At 39.2% G+C, this 18,144-nt stretch overlaps 1 protein-coding gene across 3 annotated transcripts; it reads left to right on the top strand.

Annotated features, from left to right (window-relative positions):
* tmem200ca (transmembrane protein 200C, genome duplicate a) lies at positions 1–17,652 on the top strand. 3 transcript variants are annotated; one of them, XM_048166218.1, is made up of 3 exons: positions 2–679; positions 7,748–7,873; positions 8,896–17,652. In XM_048166218.1, exon 3 carries the CDS (start codon positions 8,917–8,919, stop codon positions 10,483–10,485), a length of 1,569 nt encoding a protein of 522 aa, XP_048022175.1. In that variant the 5' UTR covers positions 2–679; positions 7,748–7,873; positions 8,896–8,916; the 3' UTR covers positions 10,486–17,652. The 3 variants fall into 3 exon arrangements, with proteins under 3 accessions (XP_048022176.1, XP_048022175.1, XP_048022174.1); XM_048166217.1 differs by having other exon boundaries at positions 10–679; positions 7,748–7,929; XM_048166219.1 differs by lacking the exon at positions 7,748–7,873 and having other exon boundaries at positions 1–679.
* The last annotated feature ends 492 nt before the right edge of the window (positions 17,653–18,144 follow it).

Below are 18,144 nucleotides of genomic sequence, written 5' to 3'. Positions count from 1 at the left end.
GTCGGAAAACCCTTACAAAAAAAGTACCTCATGTGTTTCTTTATCATTGTAGTTTTTGTTTTCACTAGTGAATTTCATGTGTTAATGTTGTTTTAATAACGTGTTCCAAATGCCGCATGAATATTTTTTTCCTTGCATATATATATTTGACCAACAGGAAGTGGAACGACGAGACAAAACGCCCCCCCCCTCCAGCGAACGCATCTGAATTCGTCGCTCGCCCAGGTAAGTGCGCGTCACCATCGCGCGCTCTCTCTCTCTCCGCTGACCGGCTCTGATGGCTTTTAACGCGCGTTTGAGCATCACAAGCGCCGTCGATCATGGGGTTAAACAGTTTAGAAGGCAATTATTCAAATCCTGCAGCACTTCCACTGGATTCGGGCTGCGGTATCATAGCAACAACACCCGAGAAGAAGCAGCGTAACATCAGCAGCATCACCCGAACCTGAAGCACCAAAACTCTGGATCAGAAACCCGGCGCGCGCGACACTCCCCACAGAAGAGCGCGAGACGAGCGCGCACGATTAACGGCTGAGAGAGGAGCGCGGGAATATATTCCTGACTGGAAATACTGGAAATAACGAACTTATTTTTTTATCTCAGCACAAAATGTTCTCTTCTGAAGGGAGAAAGTTTTCGTGTTATTGCCCGAATGCGAATTTATCAGTCATATTTCACGGTAAGCGATCGTTTATTGTTCCTTCACCGTGTGTCGATGGATTTATCGATGAATGATAAAATGATAAATATATCAACGCTGTCTCGTGTGTTTTTGTGTATTTTTAGGGCTCGTTAAATGTACCGAATGTCACGAGCTGTTACGCACGTTATTTTCCACGCATAAACCTTGTTCAGTTTTACGTTCATTTTGAAAATCAGGCTGTTTTAAATCACCTTTATCCGTTATTTCGTTTAATTCCTTCGTCAAAAATCCCTTTAATAGAGGCATTTACTGTTCATCCGAGCTGCTGCTCATTTTCACAATCCCCATTTTATGTGCTGCACATTTTATTCCAAAACTCTAATATTTACATTTAAATCCGCCTCTTTTCATGATCTCAGTGTCTGTATTGAGATCAGAAACCTTTGAATTTGTGGTAACATCACAGAAAACTGTTAAATACGTATATTCAGCTATGAATCTTCTCATTATTGAATATCTCCGACCTGTTAGAAGACACCGAAGAGTAGGTGGGTTATTCAATATTGATTATTATTGATTTGAAGAATACTGTAGTAACACTGAGGTGAACCTGTCCATGTTTCAGGTCATGTATGATCAATGTTAGGTACATTTTACTGTTAAAATATTTCTTTTAAGGGTCTTCTAGGATCATGATGCCACATGTCTCTAAAATATGAAACATAAATTCCTTTCAATAATTGGTTATTAAAAACCTTGAAGAGCTTCCAGTGGCAGGTATACAGTTCTGAACACGAGAATGAGAGTAATTAGTCAAACATCTGAATGAGGATGGTGTATTCTGTTTATGATGTGGTTAGTCATGTAAGATATTGTTTCAAGTCAGTGCAATAATTAATGCCGAAATGCATGAGATGTTTGTGCTATCAGAGCTCATTAATGCATCCATTGTGCGGATGAGAATCTGCTCAAGTTGACCAATCTCCCGTGACCAAAAATCTGGAATAACTAGTGCAGCGTAAAGAGATTGACATGCATTAATTGCAGATGCAACAGAACTGGAGTATCTGCTGTAAAAAGTGGTTCTTGGCTTACATTAGAAACCTGCAGCCGGTTGAAACAAACCATTTCAGTTAAGAAAACCTTTATAACTAAGGGTTTCCTTCACTTAAGGGGTTTGAAACTGGACTCGCATTAAAGCGCAGTTGAATCCAAATCCCGCATTAGAGACCAGATCCCTCAATCAACTTTAGTCAGGGTCAATGAGAATGAGACTGTGAGGGGTTGATCGATCCAAAGTCGGAGTCAAAACTCTTTGTCCTGTTTGAAAAGACATATTTTCAATGAACAATTAAAGAACCCAACATTGAATAAACTGAGCATCTGTCCTTCACAGTCATTAGTTTCAATTAAACAGCATTGAGTTCAGTAATGGATGTGTTGTTCAACAATCTCGTTTGTAGTTTCTTGGTGCTTTATTGATCATAAGTAGTTAGATACATCACACATCGTATAAACCAAATCTAGAGAAGGAGAAGCAGCCGAGCTGGCTTCAGATCAGTGAAACGCAGCACATCCTTGCCTTTGTGAACAGCATATCATTCATTTTCCGCCCACGAATGAATGTCAGCAGCATAATTGTTTATTTGTTTGTGCAGTATTATTTGTTGACTCGTGCGCCCTGCGTAATAGCCGTCATTCTCAGCTCCATTACCTTTATGTTTCCCTGCACTGACTGCGTGATGATGGAGCGGCCGGGAAATCATATTTCTGCTTTGTCTCTTTACTGCAGCTATAGTTTTACGAGCAAATTCGTTCTGGCAGCCTTGCGCGATCGCTGTCATTTTGTGTTTTGTCCTCATGATGTGTTTATTTTCATCTCTGCCCTTCATCCAGCCCTTCAGATATGAATGCAAAGGTCATTGTGATCCATAAATCCTTCTCGCCCGTGTTTGAGATGTCAATTCATGTGTGAAGTCTCTGTGGATTCTCCGTTCGCACAGATCCTCTGCTGTTTGCTTTGATGTGGAAGGATCCGCACACACCTTTGAACTCCGCGGCCTGCGTGATCGTCTGTTTGTCTGCGCTGTCAGAGCGTTTTCAGCTTTATTTGATTAAATGTGGAATCCTTCATTGCCAAACACTCTCAGGAATTCATCAAACCTATAAATCTTTGTGGTTGGAAATATAGAAGCAGAGCCAACACAGAAGTAGGAGCATTGTTTCTTAAAAGCAGTTTGTTTTGTTACATCAGCATCTTGATGTTGTTTTTGGGCTCTACTAGATTGAATGTTGATTATTTTCCTCATATTTTCCATTGTTGCAGCTCCTCTCTTCCCAGTCTGTCAGTAACGCTCTGTTTAGTTCCTGTCTCTATGAAGCCCCTCCTTCTGAAAAGCACACTGTGCTCTGATTGGTCGGCTGGAGCAGTGTGTTGTGATTGGTGTTTGGGAAATGTCCCGCCCCTTACCATAACCCCCAGTTTCAACACACTACTAACTAACTCAACCAGGCCCCGCCCCTTTATTATTTAAATGAGGAATATTGTGAAGAAAACTCTACAGTGCTTTTTCATGCTCAAACACCAACATTACACACTAAAGAAAGATGAACATGAAAGAAACAGCCATTTTTTGGTATCTGAGCAGTATGAGATGTAACATTAGAGATGTTGTTCAAATAATGACTCAAGCACTCTCAAGCTCCATGTAATGCACTTACACTAGTTGAAATCTTTTAAATCCAATTATCAATTGGTTTTGCATTATTATTACTGACTTGTGGTGATAAAGGTTTTCAGTGAAATAATGCAGAGCTAGAATATTCAGGCGCAAACAACCAATCTGAATGTTTATGTCATTAAATATTCATGAGCTTTGTACAGCCATATGAACTGTACCATTATGTTTTGTCTCTATGTCCAATGAAAATGATTAAAGTGATGAAGAGATGCTATTATTGTGCTTTCTGTATGTTTCAGACGACTTACAGTATACTCACATAAAGCAATATATAGCAAATATTGGCTGTGTGATTGATTATACTGTCGCAAAATTGTAAACAGTAATATATTATTGCATAGCGCTATATAATCCAACTTTATTCATATTTACATACTCATATAAAGCTATATATTGAATCTTAACTGCCTGATTTTTTTTGTTTCATCATAAAATGTGACTACAGTATATAATCAGTCAGTTCTTCTATATAAAGTTGCATATATAATTATGTCCAACATTATTCACATACATACAGCACACACATGTAAAGCGATATATACTATTTAGCAAATCTCAACTGATTGATTGTTTGGATAAACCCCAAAAAAAAAACAATCGCTGGGTTAAAACAACCCATTCACGGGGTTAAAACAACCCAATCGCTGGGTTAAAACAACCCAATCGCTGGGTTAAAACAACTCATTCACGGGGTTAAAACAACCCATTCACGGGGTTAAAACAACTCATTCACGGGGTTAAAAACAACCCAATCGCTGGGTTAAAACAACCCAATCGCTGGGTTAAAACAACTCATTCACGGGGTTAAAACAACCCATTCACGGGGTTAAAACAACCCATTCACGGGGTTAAAACAACCCAATCGCTGGGTTAAAACAACCCAATCGCTGGGTTAAAACAACTCATTCGCGGGGTTAAAACAACCCAATCACTGGGTTAAAACAACCCAGTCGCTGGGTTAAAACAACCAAATCGCTGGGTTAAAACAACTCATTCGCTGGGTTAAAACAACCCAATCACTGGGTTAAAACAACCCAGTCGCTGAGTTAAAACAGCCCAATCGCTGGGTTAAAACAACCAAATCCCTGTGTTAAAACAACCCAATTGCTGGGTTAAAACAGCCCATTCGCTGGGTTAAATCGACACAATCGCTGGATTAAAACAACCCAATCGCTGGGTTAAAACAACTCATTCGTGGGGTTAAAACAACCCAATTGCTGGGTTAAAACTACACGATCGCTGGGTTAAAACAATCCATTTGCTGAGTTTAAACAACTCATTCGCTGGGTTAAAACAACCCATTCGCTGGGTTTGTTTTGTTTTTAACCCAGCATTTTTTAGAGTGTAAGGCATGAAGATATTAAGATATTATAAACATTAACAACATGATTTTCTGTAAAGCTGCCTTGAAACAATGTGTATTGTGAAATGCACTAGACATGTACATTTGTCTTGATTTAAAGACAAGCAGATTGATCAGCTATAAAGTTTAAGTAGTGCACTATTAAGTAAGTTTAGGGCAGGTCCATAAACGCTTATTACTGACACATTTGCTTGCTGACAGGAGGGAAAGTGAATATTTCTCTCATAATTTCTCTGATCTAGTGGGACATCAGATGCCATATACTGATGCCATAAAAGTGCACCATCATTCACCCGACGTTAGTGCTGTTCAAGAGAAAAGTAAGAGTTAAATCACACGTCCTCTAGAATCGTAGCTGTATGAAAGTCAGTTGATCACTGTTATTCTGTTTACTGGCTGATACATTCATGACTGACGAGAACATGTAATTATATGTTTCCTCTCATCGGGTTTATGAAGCCTTGGAGGGTCATTATCATCATGTCATATCTGCTGATTCATGTTAAATCAATGTCCATCTAATGTGTTGAGAGACCCTAATGAGCACGGCGGCACAATGCGGCGAAGAGAAATGGACACTCAGTGAGTTGCAGCGAGAAACTAATTCACTTTTCTCTTCTTTTCTCCCCTGATGATTCAGAACTAATGAACTCTGGTGCTGGAAACTCAAATATGTATTTTCCTCTGGAAGTCCCTTTTGGAAGACAACATAAAGATTTAATTGGTGCCATAAATTATTAGTACTGTGGAAAAGTAGACGGGTTCACAAAGGCCACTGCAAAGTCTGTTTTGTTTAAGAAAACGAAGTAAACACACAGTGTGTCACATATATTGGTGTTCTACTGGACTGAGAAGAGTTTCTACAAACTTTAATGAGGCTGTGTTTGGGTGAGACCCTTGAGAAAGACTAATAAATCTGAATCTTTGGGAGTTCATTTAGAACGACACCATGAACATAAAGTCGGCATGAAAGGGAAGTCGCGATTAGTCTCGCGAAGCCAAACCTTGCAGCTTTCATTGGTCATGGACCACCCAGAGGCCGTCTGACTGACAAGCAACCAATCACAGTTTGTCTTGTTCCACGTCATGTTTAGTGGCATGTCCCTACGATAATAGACCAGTGTGCAAAACTCTGCGACGTATTTTTAAGAGTCTATGCCGCAAACATTAAACGTTCATTGTCACAGAAGTAAACATGACGACTTTCTTTTTCCATAAGGGGGTTTGGCATCACGGAATATTTGTTTCCAGGTGGACCTGGAAACAAATTAAGAGTTTGGTTCCAAAACACGATAAACGCCATTTTTAAAAAAAAAATTAATTTCCGTCAAAATCAGTATTGTATCTGGTCAGTATTGAAAAGTCATTTATTGATATTGAGCAAAATGCCATATCCGTTGTGTTATTCTGTCATGTTTTCACACTTTCTTTCCAAAACGTGACAAACGCCAGTCTCCTTTCTCTGCAGAACACGATATATCCGCTCAACCAATCACAGCGCTCTATTCACGCACTGTAAACAGTAATGGTGGCGCTCTGAATACACCCGGCCGGCCTCCTAGTTTTCCTTATCTGCTTTGTACTTTGAGATCAACAAAAACAGAAAAATGAATAATTCTGACAGCATTGATGAACCTGCGGTGGGGAAGAAACGTAATTCATCGAAATGTAATCATTAACGTGAGGAGATTAAGAAGACATGCCGGCTGTTGCTTTGTTCCCCAAAACTGAATCATGAACCGTTTTTAAAAGCCGTTTTTACTACCAATGTACTCTGCAAATGTGCTTCTTTTAACCATGCAGTGGCGCCAGATACTCTTTAATCAGTAATGACAAACGGAGACGTAATTCATTTATAACATTAACAAGATGACCCTTTGAATTCATTTTGGGAGAGACGGCTGAATGTATTTTTAGTCAAATGCCTGTATATAAGATTAGTATTGGCAAAGTTTAGACTCATATATGTGGATCAACTTACTTTGTTGTGTATTTTCAATATGAAAAATAACTTTTATATTAATTGCATTTTGAAAAAAAAAAACGTGTCTTGGATTTATTGCATTTTGGGGGGAAATAATCCGTTTTTATAATAAACCTTTTAAAAACAAAATGTAGTTTTGAATTTTTAATGTTTTTATGACCAAAAGATGCTATGTGAAAGTTTGAAATAGAAAATAGTGGTTTTCATTTTGCCACTTTCTTGGTAAAGAAAACACCTTTTTACTCAAATTAATCAAAATGGAGTTACTGCGTTTTGGAACCAAACTCTTCAAATATTCCAGGTGTACCTCGACACACACGTCACCTGGAAATCCTGTAGAATTCAACCAATCAGATGATGACTTCGAAACTCCTGAAGTGTTTCCAATTTTGTGTCCAAAAAGCATTGGACGTTCAGCCAATAGTCCCTGACGTCTAAGACTAAGTCGCGATAGTCTTTTCTTTCCTATTGTGCTGTATATCCGAGTGAAACTGCTTCTCAAACAAGAACAAATGTAGGGCGGGGCTTGATTTTGTCTGTTGGGAATTGATTGGATTGCTGTGGTTTGCTATTGGTTGATTTCATGTGAGTGACAGGTTGCCCCGGCCTTACGCTAGTAAACACGTAAACAACTCAAAAGCCTACAGATCATGTTTACCTGCTGACATTAGTAAGTGAATCATCCCTCAATGATACATTGATGTTCATGTTCTCGTGGATTCATATTTTCAGCAGTAATAATATGTGAACCAAGCAACAAGATGTTTTTTACCTGTTAGCCTGTTGCTCACTCATGTTTCTCACAGTTTGTGATAGAATCAGCTTTTATGTCAAATCAACACCAAACAGAACAAACAGATGCTTTTCGTCTTTCTGTTTGGAGTCTGAAGTGAATCATGTCATCTGTCTCTGTCACACACTGCTTCTGTTCTTCTTTCACTCATGTGACTGTGATCGCTGATCACTGCTGTGTGTTTGTGCTGCATTAACCCACACCATCCATATGCTGTTCACAGGAAGCAGCATCTCGCTCCCACTCAGTGTGCTGGAGAGTCCAGTGAACACTCGCCTGAGACGGAGCTTTGTGTTCATCCTCTCTCATGTTCAGCCTTCCAGATTTTACAGAGCTTTCATCAAGATAAGTGAGCTTCTGGAACGTCCCTCTAATGAAGAACCAATAGGAGCACAGCAAATGCTGGTGTGTGACATTCATTGAAAAAGGATGTTACAAGCAAAAAGAAGTCTCTTCTGCTCACCAAGGCTGATTAAAAATGCAGTACAAAATTGTGAATTATTATTATTACTATTTAAAGTAGCCATTTTCTATGTGAATATATAGTAAAGTATAATTTATTCCAGTGATCAAAGCTGAATTTTCAGCATCATTACTCCAGTCTTCAGTGTCACATGATCCTTCAGAAATCATTCTAATATGATGATTTGCTGCTCAAGAAACATTTATGATCATTATCAATGTTTAAAATGTTGATTATTATCAAGGTTGGAGCTAAACTCTGCAGGACAGCGGCTCTCTAGGACCGAACTTGCCTACCCCTGCCCTTACGCTACACTAAATTAATACTTATTAAACTGATCAAAAGTGACTGTAAAGACATAATGTTTCAAAAGATTCTGAACTGATGTTCTTTTTTGAACTTTCTATTCATGAAAGAATCCTGCAAAATAAAATGCATGATGGTTTCCATAAACATATGAAGCAGCACAACTGTTTTTAACATATAATAATGATCATAAATGTTTATTGAACAGCAAATCATCATATTAGAATGATTTCTGAAGGATCATGTGACACTGAAAACTGGAGTAATGATGCTGAAAATTCAGCTTTGATCACAGGAATAAATTACACTTTACTATATATTCACATAGAAAACCGCAATTTTAAATTGCAAAAATATTTAACATTTTTACTGTATTTTTGATTTAATATTTGCAGCCTTGGTGAGCAGAAGAGACTCTTTCAAAAACATTCTAAAAATTCTTAATTCCTAACTTTTGACTGGTAGAGTGTATGTGTGTGTTTGTGTTTTTATTATTATTACTTGTTGTTGCTTATGTATGCACATGCTATATGTCAGATTTAGTGAGTATGTGTCTAGATCTCTTTTCCAGCCCACACTAATGTACTTTCTATCTTTTCCAGGATGATTAATTGAGCGCCATCATGATTGCCACAGGGGGTCTACTGCGGATATCTGCCAGGCGACAGGACTCCCTCCGCGCTAAGAACCGTGCCGAAAACAAGCGTAAGAGGAAAGCAAAGAAAAAGAGGAAGAACGAAGTGGTTGTGGTTAAAGGAAAGCTGAAGCTGTGTTCCGTATCTGGACTGGTCGCTGCCATTGGGATTCTGGTGCTGCTGGTTGGCGTCGCCATGGCTGTGTTGGGCTACTGGCCCAAAGAGAGTCCGCAGTATCCGGGATTGATGAACACACAGAACGCTCAGAGGACTTACGAGAGCCGAGGACGTGAATTAGTCAATGTGACCGTCAGATGGGATCTACTAGATAAAGACTTCAGGAGCTTTAATGGCTCCAGTGGGACTCCTGAGCTGGATTCGCCTAAGCTGGGAGCATTTGCTACGTTTATTAACAGATACTTGTATTCAGACAAGCTGAAGGTGTTCGGACCTTTAATTATGGGCATCGGGATCTTCCTATTCATTTGTGCTAATGCAGTGCTTCACGAAAACAGAGACAAAAAGACCAAAATCATTAACCTTAGAGACATCTACTCAACAGTGATTGACATTCATAGTTTGCGGACCAAGGAATCCACGCCGCTGAATGGTTTCGTGAACTACTGCCAATCGAAAGAGACCAAATCCTACGGAGCCCCTCATAAAGACTCCTGGCCTTCTCCAGGCTCCGGTCGACACGACGCAAGTAGCATGATCTCGTCCCGACGTCTGTCTACCACCATCCCACGAGTCTCGTCTTTGGAGAAACAGAGCTTTGCGGACACCGTCTACAGTATCTATCAAGATCAGAACCGAATCCCACCTGAGCTAAGGCAATGGGAAACCAGAACCATCGTGTCCACCTCAGTCAACGCTTTCACTCTGCCAATGATGAAGCTCAACAACCGAGGAGCGTCCGAAAGAAGGGGTTCGGACAAAACTGGAGAAGCCAAGAGAGAGTTTTTGGACGCCGAGGCCATTTGCAGACGTTTGGAGGATCTGGTAGCGTCTAGGACCATCACAAAGGCCAAAGTGGAACCTGCTCAAAATCATCCAGAGCTTCCGCAGGACTCGGTGGAGGTTTACAGGAGTAGTGGCAGTTTGCAAGGAGTGCCTCGAGTTTCTCTGCAAGGATCCCAGGTTCAGCTGCTTCCGCCGTGTTCGCCGGGCCGCAAGGCCACAGGATCTCACCTGTCTTTAAGCGCTTTGTCTGACTACTCCAGGTCTATTGATCTGGATATCTGTACGTCGTCTACCCCTGCGGACCGGCAGGTGCGATCGAGACGTCTCAGCTGCCCTCGACTGGAGGGCCTCGGCAGCGGAGGCTACACCAAACTCGAGGGTCTTGGCGGCGAGTCCTTCGAGTCCACGGACAATGCAATGTTTAGTCATGGGAGTTCTGTTGAGGTTTTGGAAAAGGACCAAGAGCATCACAATCAGACGGACCAAGAGGAGAGCGGCGTGGTCAGACAATTTTCAAAGAAACAAAAACTCATAATGGTTTCTCAATCAGACACTACTTTAGAGGATGTGGAAATGGACAGTGTAGAAATTTAACTAGGTGATTCACTCATGACTCTTGGATGATGTGAAACTAAAGGTACGGTCACATTGGCAAAGTTTGTTCAGCGAATTTTCACAAGCAAAATCCAATCATTTCAATAGGAATGGATGTCTAGGACTATCACAAAGGCCAAAGAGGAACCCTCATAAAGGCTAGTTAAATTTCTACTCTGCCCATTTGATGGTCCTCAGAAAGTAATTTCAGCACATTTTCACGAGCGAAATCCTGTCATTTCAATAGGAAATGGGAATTTCCCCACTTTCCCACATTTCAATGGGAATTTCCCCACATGGAGTTCACAATGGTAGAGTCTAGGACTATCACAAAAGCCAAAGTGGAACCCTCATAAAGGCTAGTTGAATTTCTAAAGTTAAATTCTAGTTAAATTTCTACTCTGTCTATCTGATGGTCCTCAGAAAGTAATTTCAGTGCATTTTCACAGCCGAAATCCAGACATTTCAATAGGAATCTACATGTTTGGGAATTTCCTCACATGGATTTCGCATTGGTAGAGTCTAGGACCAACACAAAGGCCAAAGTGGAACCCTCATCAAAGGCTAGTTAAATTTCTAAAGTTAAATTTCTACTCAGTCCATTTGATGATTCTCAGAAAGTAACTTCAGCTAAGCTAATTTTCACAAGCAAAATCCAATAATTTCAATAGGAATCCATATGGATTTCGCACTGGTAGAGTCTAGGACCATCACAAAGGCCAAAGTGGAACCCTCATCAAAGGCTAGTTAAATTTCTACTCTGTCCATTTGATGGTCCTCAGAAAGTAATTTCAGCGCATTTTCACAAGCGAAATCCAGACATTTCAATAGGAATCTACATGTTTGGGAATTTCCTCACATGGATTTCGCATTGGTAGAGTCTAGGACCAACACAAAGGCCAAAGTGGAACCCTCATCAAAGGCTAGTTAAATTTCTAAAGTTAAATTTCTACTCAGTCCATTTGATGATTCTCAGAAAGTAACTTCAGCTAAGCTAATTTTCACAAGCAAAATCCAATAATTTCAATAGGAATCCATATGGATTTCGCACTGGTAGAGTCTAGGACCATCACAAAGGCCAAAGTGGAACCCTCATAAAGGCTAGTTGAATTTCAACTCTGTCTATCTTATGGTCCTCAGAAAGTAATTTCAATAGGAATCCATGTGTTTGGGAATTTCCTCACATGGAATTCGCATTGGTAGAGTCTTGGACCATCATGAAGGCCAAAGTGGAACCCTCATAAAGGCAAGTTAAATTGTCCATTTGATGGTCCTCAGAAAGTAATTTCAGCACATTTTCACGAGCGAAATCCTGTCATTTCAATAGGAAATGTGAATTTCCCCACTTTCCCACATTTCAATGGGAATTTCCCCACATGGATTTCACAATGGTAGAGCCTAGGACTATCACAAAAGCCAAAGTGGAACCCTCATCAAAGGCTAGTTAAATTTCTAAAGTTAAATTCTAGTTAAATTTCTACTCTGTCCATCTGATGGTCATCAAAAAAATAATTTCAGCGCATTTTCACAGCCGAAATCCAGACATTTCAATAGGAATCTACATGTTTGGGAATTTCCTCACATGGATTTCGCATTGGTAGAGTCTAGGACTATCACAAAAGCCAAAGTGGAACCCTCATAAAGGCTAGTTGAATTTCTAAAGTTAAATTCTAGTTAAATTTCTACTCTATCTATCTGATGGTCCTCAGAAAGTAATTTCAGCACATTTTCATGAGCGAAATCCTGTCATTTCAATAGGAAATGGGAATTTCCCTACATGGATTTCACAATGGTAGAGTCTAGGACTATCACAAAAGCCAAAGTGGAACCCTCATAAAGGCTAGTTGAATTTCTAAAGTTAAATTCTAGTTAAATTTCTACTCTATCTATCTGATGGTCCTCAGAAAGTAATTTCAGTGCATTTTCACAGCCGAAATCCAGACATTTCAATAGGAATCTACATGTTTGGGAATTTCCTCACATGGATTTCGCATTGGTAGAATCTAGGACCATCACAAAGGCCAAAGTGGAACCCTCATCAAAGGCTAGTTAAATTTCTAAAGTTAAATTTCTACTCAGTCCATTTGATGATTCTCAGAAAGTAACTTCAGCTAAGCTAATTTTCACAAGCAAAATCCAATAATTTCAATAGGAATCCATATGGATTTCGCACTGGTAGAGTCTAGGACCATCACAAAGGCCAAAGTGGAACCCTCATAAAGGCTAGTTGAACTTCTAAAGTTAAATTCTAGTCAACTCTGTCTATCTGATGGTCCTCAGAAAGTAATTTCAGCGCATTTTCACAAACGAAATCCAGACATTTCAATAGGAATCTACATGTTTGGGAATTTCCTCACATGGATTTCGCATTGGTAGAGTCTTGGACCATCACAAAGGCCAAAGTGGAACCCTCATAAAGGCTAGTTGAACTTCTAAAGTTAAATTCTAGTCAACTCTGTCTATCTGATGGTCCTCAGAAAGTAATTTCAGCGCATTTTCACAAACGAAATCCAGACATTTCAATAGGAATCTACATGTTTGGGAATTTCCTCACATGGATTTCGCATTGGTAGAGTCTTGGACCATCACAAAGGCCAAAGTGGAACCCTCATAAAGGCTAGTTGAATTTCTAAAGTTAAATTCTAGTCAACTCTGTCTATCTGATGGTCCTCAGAAAGTAATTTCAGCGCATTTTCACAAACGAAATCCAGACATTTCAATAGGAATCTACATGTTTGGGAATTTTCTCACATGGATTTCGCATTGGTAGAGTCTAGGACCATCACAAAGGCCAAAGTGGAACCCTCATAAAGGCTAGTTGAACTTCTAAAGTTAAATTCTAGTCAACTCTGTCTATCTGATGGTCCTCAGAAAGTAATTTCAGCGCATTTTCACAAACGAAATCCAGACATTTCAATAGGAATCTACATGTTTGGGAATTTCCTCACATGGATTTCGCATTGGTAGAGTCTTGGACCATCACAAAGGCCAAAGTGGAACCCTCATAAAGGCTAGTTGAACTTCTAAAGTTAAATTCTAGTCAACTCTGTCTATCTGATGGTCCTCAGAAAGTAATTTCAGCGCATTTTCACAAACGAAATCCAGACATTTCAATAGGAATCTACATGTTTGGGAATTTCCTCACATGGATTTCGCATTGGTAGAGTCTTGGACCATCACAAAGGCCAAAGTGGAACCCTCATAAAGGCTAGTTGAACTTCTAAAGTTAAATTCTAGTCAACTCTGTCTATCTGATGGTCCTCAGAAAGTAATTTCAGCGCATTTTCACAAACGAAATCCAGACATTTCAATAGGAATCTACATGTTTGGGAATTTCCTCACATGGATTTCGCATTGGTAGAGTCTTGGACCATCACAAAGGCCAAAGTGGAACCCTCATAAAGGCTAGTTGAACTTCTAAAGTTAAATTCTAGTCAACTCTGTCTATCTGATGGTCCTCAGAAAGTAATTTCAGCGCATTTTCACAAACGAAATCCAGACATTTCAATAGGAATCTACATGTTTGGGAATTTCCTCACATGGATTTCGCATTGGTAGAGTCTTGGACCATCACAAAGGCCAAAGTGGAACCCTCATAAAGGCTAGTTGAATTTCTAAAGTTAAATTCTAGTCAACTCTGTCTATCTGATGGTCCTCAGAAAGTAATTTCAGCGCATTTTCACAAACGAAATCCAGACATTTCAATAGGAATCTACATGTTTGGGAATTTCCTCACATGGATTTCGCATTGGTAGAGTCTAGGACCATCACAAAGGCCAAAGTGGAACCCTCATAAAGGCTAGTTGAATTTCTAAAGTTAAATTCTAGTCAACTCTGTCTATCTGATGGTCCTCAGAAAGTAATTTCAGCGCATTTTCACAAACGAAATCCAGACATTTCAATAGGAATCTACATGTTTGGGAATTTCCTCACATGGATTTCGCATTGGTAGAGTCTTGGACCATCACAAAGGCCAAAGTGGAACCCTCATAAAGGCTAGTTGAATTTCTAAAGTTAAATTCTAGTCAACTCTGTCTATCTGATGGTCCTCAGAAAGTAATTTCAGCGCATTTTCACAAACGAAATCCAGACATTTCAATAGGAATCTACATGTTTGGGAATTTCCTCACATGGATTTCGCATTGGTAGAGTCTTGGACCATCACAAAGGCCAAAGTGGAACCCTCATAAAGGCTAGTTGAATTTCTAAAGTTAAATTCTAGTCAACTCTGTCTATCTGATGGTCCTCAGAAAGTAATTTCAGCGCATTTTCACAAACGAAATCCAGACATTTCAATAGGAATCTACATGTTTGGGAATTTTCTCACATGGATTTCGCATTGGTAGAGTCTAGGACCATCACAAAGGCCAAAGTGGAACCCTCATAAAGGCTAGTTGAATTTCTAAAGTTAAATTCTAGTCAACTCTGTCTATCTGATGGTCCTCAGAAAGTAATTTCAGCGCATTTTCACAAACGAAATCCAGACATTTCAATAGGAATCTACATGTTTGGGAATTTCCTCACATGGATTTCGCATTGGTAGAGTCTTGGACCATCACAAAGGCCAAAGTGGAACCCTCATAAAGGCTAGTTGAATTTCTAAAGTTAAATTCTAGTCAACTCTGTCTATCTGATGGTCCTCAGAAAGTAATTTCAGCGCATTTTCACAAACGAAATCCAGACATTTCAATAGGAATCTACATGTTTGGGAATTTCCTCACATGGATTTCGCATTGGTAGAGTCTTGGACCATCACAAAGGCCAAAGTGGAACCCTCATAAAGGCTAGTTGAATTTCTAAAGTTAAATTCTAGTCAACTCTGTCTATCTGATGGTCCTCAGAAAGTAATTTCAGCGCATTTTCACAAACGAAATCCAGACATTTCAATAGGAATCTACATGTTTGGGAATTTCCTCACATGGATTTCGCATTGGTAGAGTCTTGGACCATCACAAAGGCCAAAGTGGAACCCTCATAAAGGCTAGTTGAACTTCTAAAGTTAAATTCTAGTCAACTCTGTCTATCTGATGGTCCTCAGAAAGTAATTTCAGCGCATTTTCACAAACGAAATCCAGACATTTCAATAGGAATCTACATGTTTGGGAATTTCCTCACATGGATTTCGCATTGGTAGAGTCTAGGACCATCATGAAGGCCAAAGTGGAACCCTCATAAAGGCTAGTTGAATTTCTAAAGTTAAATTCTAGTCAACTCTGATGGTCCTCAGAAAGTAATTTCAGCGCATTTTCACAAGCGAAATCCCGACATTTCAATAGGAATCCATGTGTTTGGGAATTTCCCCACATGGATTTCGCATTGGTAGAGTCTTGGACCATCATGAAGGCCAAAGTGGAACCCTCATAAAGGTTAAATTTTGATGCAAAATCTGCATGGGGAAATCTTTAGCCCTCACAAATTCCAGATCACGTAAATTCCTATTGAAATATCTGGATTTCGCTTGAGTAAATTCGCTGAACAACGGTAAATGTGACCGCACCTTAAAAGTAATTTCAGTGACGACATGTGCAGTGATGGTCTTCGGAAAGTAATGAAAAGAGAGCAAAGGTTGCCTGAAATGTTGTTACTATGTTAGACCCAAAGGTCAGTCTTTAATACTGTTTCCTGGAGGAACTACAAGCAAAAACCAGATGGGAAGTAACAGTCTCAGACTTTCAGCATGATAGCACAGCTATGCTCCACTAGATTAAAAAAATTACTTCCAGTAGTAGAATATTTGTGGCTGTTTAGTTTATCGGTGAAGTTTGGCTGTCTGAGCAGCATGTTTTATACCGTTGTCTACTTGCACTTTTTTTAACCACCAAATTATTGATTATTTTTTAGAAATTGACTTGATAGCAATATCTCATTTGAACTGTTCCCTGCTTGTGTGGGAAATGTTTATGTTTGCATTTTGCCTCAGAGATGTTAACTTGTATGCCGTCAGTTTTTTCTTACTTTATACTTTTTATTTGACTTAAATGAACTCAAACAAACCATGAGTCAAATCCAGACGTTAGCTAGCTATGTAGTTCAGTGCTGTCTGAAATGTAATGTCCATTACAGTATATTTAAAATATCATGAGACGTTGAAGTTTCTCTGATGAGTTTTGAGGTCATTTAATTAAAGATTAATCAACAGCGTCTCTTTAAAGCAACCCAAGAGAAGCATTAATGCTGCGTTCCATCCAAAATCAGATGTCTGAATGAGGAAAAATCAAGTAACCTCTGGTGAAATGAGTTTGGAGTTAAACCAATGGCTGTAATTGACTAATCTGGCACTAGAGAGTTTGTGTGCTCTGAGAACATGTACTAACAATCACAATCACATACTAGTACAGTTACCAGTTTCGATTTGAAGTCCGACTTCAAGTGTTGTTCTATTCTGTGAAAACTCTGAGTTGATTGGAACGCAGTGTGATCTGCAGCTTGTGATGTTAATGAACAGATGCTCATGTGGGAGTTTGTCTTTGTTACGGTGTTCAAATGTAACGGTAGACTCTTCTAAAGCTTCCCTAGTCATTTTGTCTCCATTTGCCTTCAAAAGAACAGATTCTGCCAATTAATAAACATATTAAATGCAACTGAAAACAACAGCGAGCACCGTCTCAAACTGCTAGTACTGTATCCGACTCTGTCTAGTTAAACACGCTCTTAAAAATAAAGCTTCCAAAAGGGGCTTTTCGCAGAAGAACCTTCCAGTCATCGGTTCGTAAAAGAACCATTTTTTCTTAGTGTGAAGAAAAATCTAAAGAACCTTTTTCCACTATAAATATCTTTTGTGCGATGGAAAGATTCCATGGATGTTAAAGGCTCTTCATGGAACCATCAGTGGCCATAAAGAAGCGTTATTTTTAAGAGTGCAGTTTGATAATCTCCAGTATCTCTCCATGGTGTGTGTGTGTGTGTGTGGTACGTTTCTGATATGGTGTCAGTGAAATCATCTGTTTGCAGATATGGTGGTCTTCATGTACTTCAGTTGCTCCTGAAATATTAACACTTTCCATGGATTAATGTCATTATCCTGCAGTGAAGAGCAACAGTCATCATTCACGCTAGACGATGAAGAGTTCGACTCAAGAAACTCTTGGAAGCGTTGGGTGATTCCTCCTGTGCATCATATATGTCTGAATACACTGGACAAAATATTAAACTCACAATTTACAAAGATGAACGCATATAGTTTTCTTTAATCACGATGAGGTGATCATTTCTCTGCTTTGATTTGAGTGGATTTTGATTTCTGTCATGTTTCCAGGGTGGAAAAACAGGTGGTTTCTTCATGCTTTCCTTATTTAAATCTTCTCAATTTAAGCATGTTTTCTTTTAAAAGTTTTTTTTTCTTTCCATGTGTCTTAATATACCCCTTAAAATCCCTTGGTTGAATGACATCATCCTGCAGGAAGTGACATCATTTTGGAGGGAAAACTGCAGTAAGTATTGTCAATGGATTTGATGGATGGATTTGGTGTAAAACATTAAATCCCGTTTGACACAAATCTGTTTGGTTAAAATGAACATTGCAAAAGATTCTTAAAATATGAAAATAATCTTCTAGCTGAAGCCATCATGTGCCTCAATGACTAAAGCCCCGTTCACACCAAGAACGATAACTATAGATAACGATAAAGAGAGTTCTAAAAATTGTTCTAAATATAAAAG

Source organism: Megalobrama amblycephala, linkage group LG18, assembly GCF_018812025.1.
Source record: "Megalobrama amblycephala isolate DHTTF-2021 linkage group LG18, ASM1881202v1, whole genome shotgun sequence".
NCBI lineage: Eukaryota > Metazoa > Chordata > Actinopteri > Cypriniformes > Xenocyprididae > Megalobrama > Megalobrama amblycephala.
Note: the sequence above shows the minus strand (reverse complement) of the source record. Positions and strands in the feature narration are given on the sequence as shown.

Coding starts and splice junctions, on each gene's coding strand:
- tmem200ca (XM_048166219.1), top strand. CDS start 8,917: ATGATTGCCACAGGGGGTCTACTGCGGATATCTGCCAGGCGACAGGAC.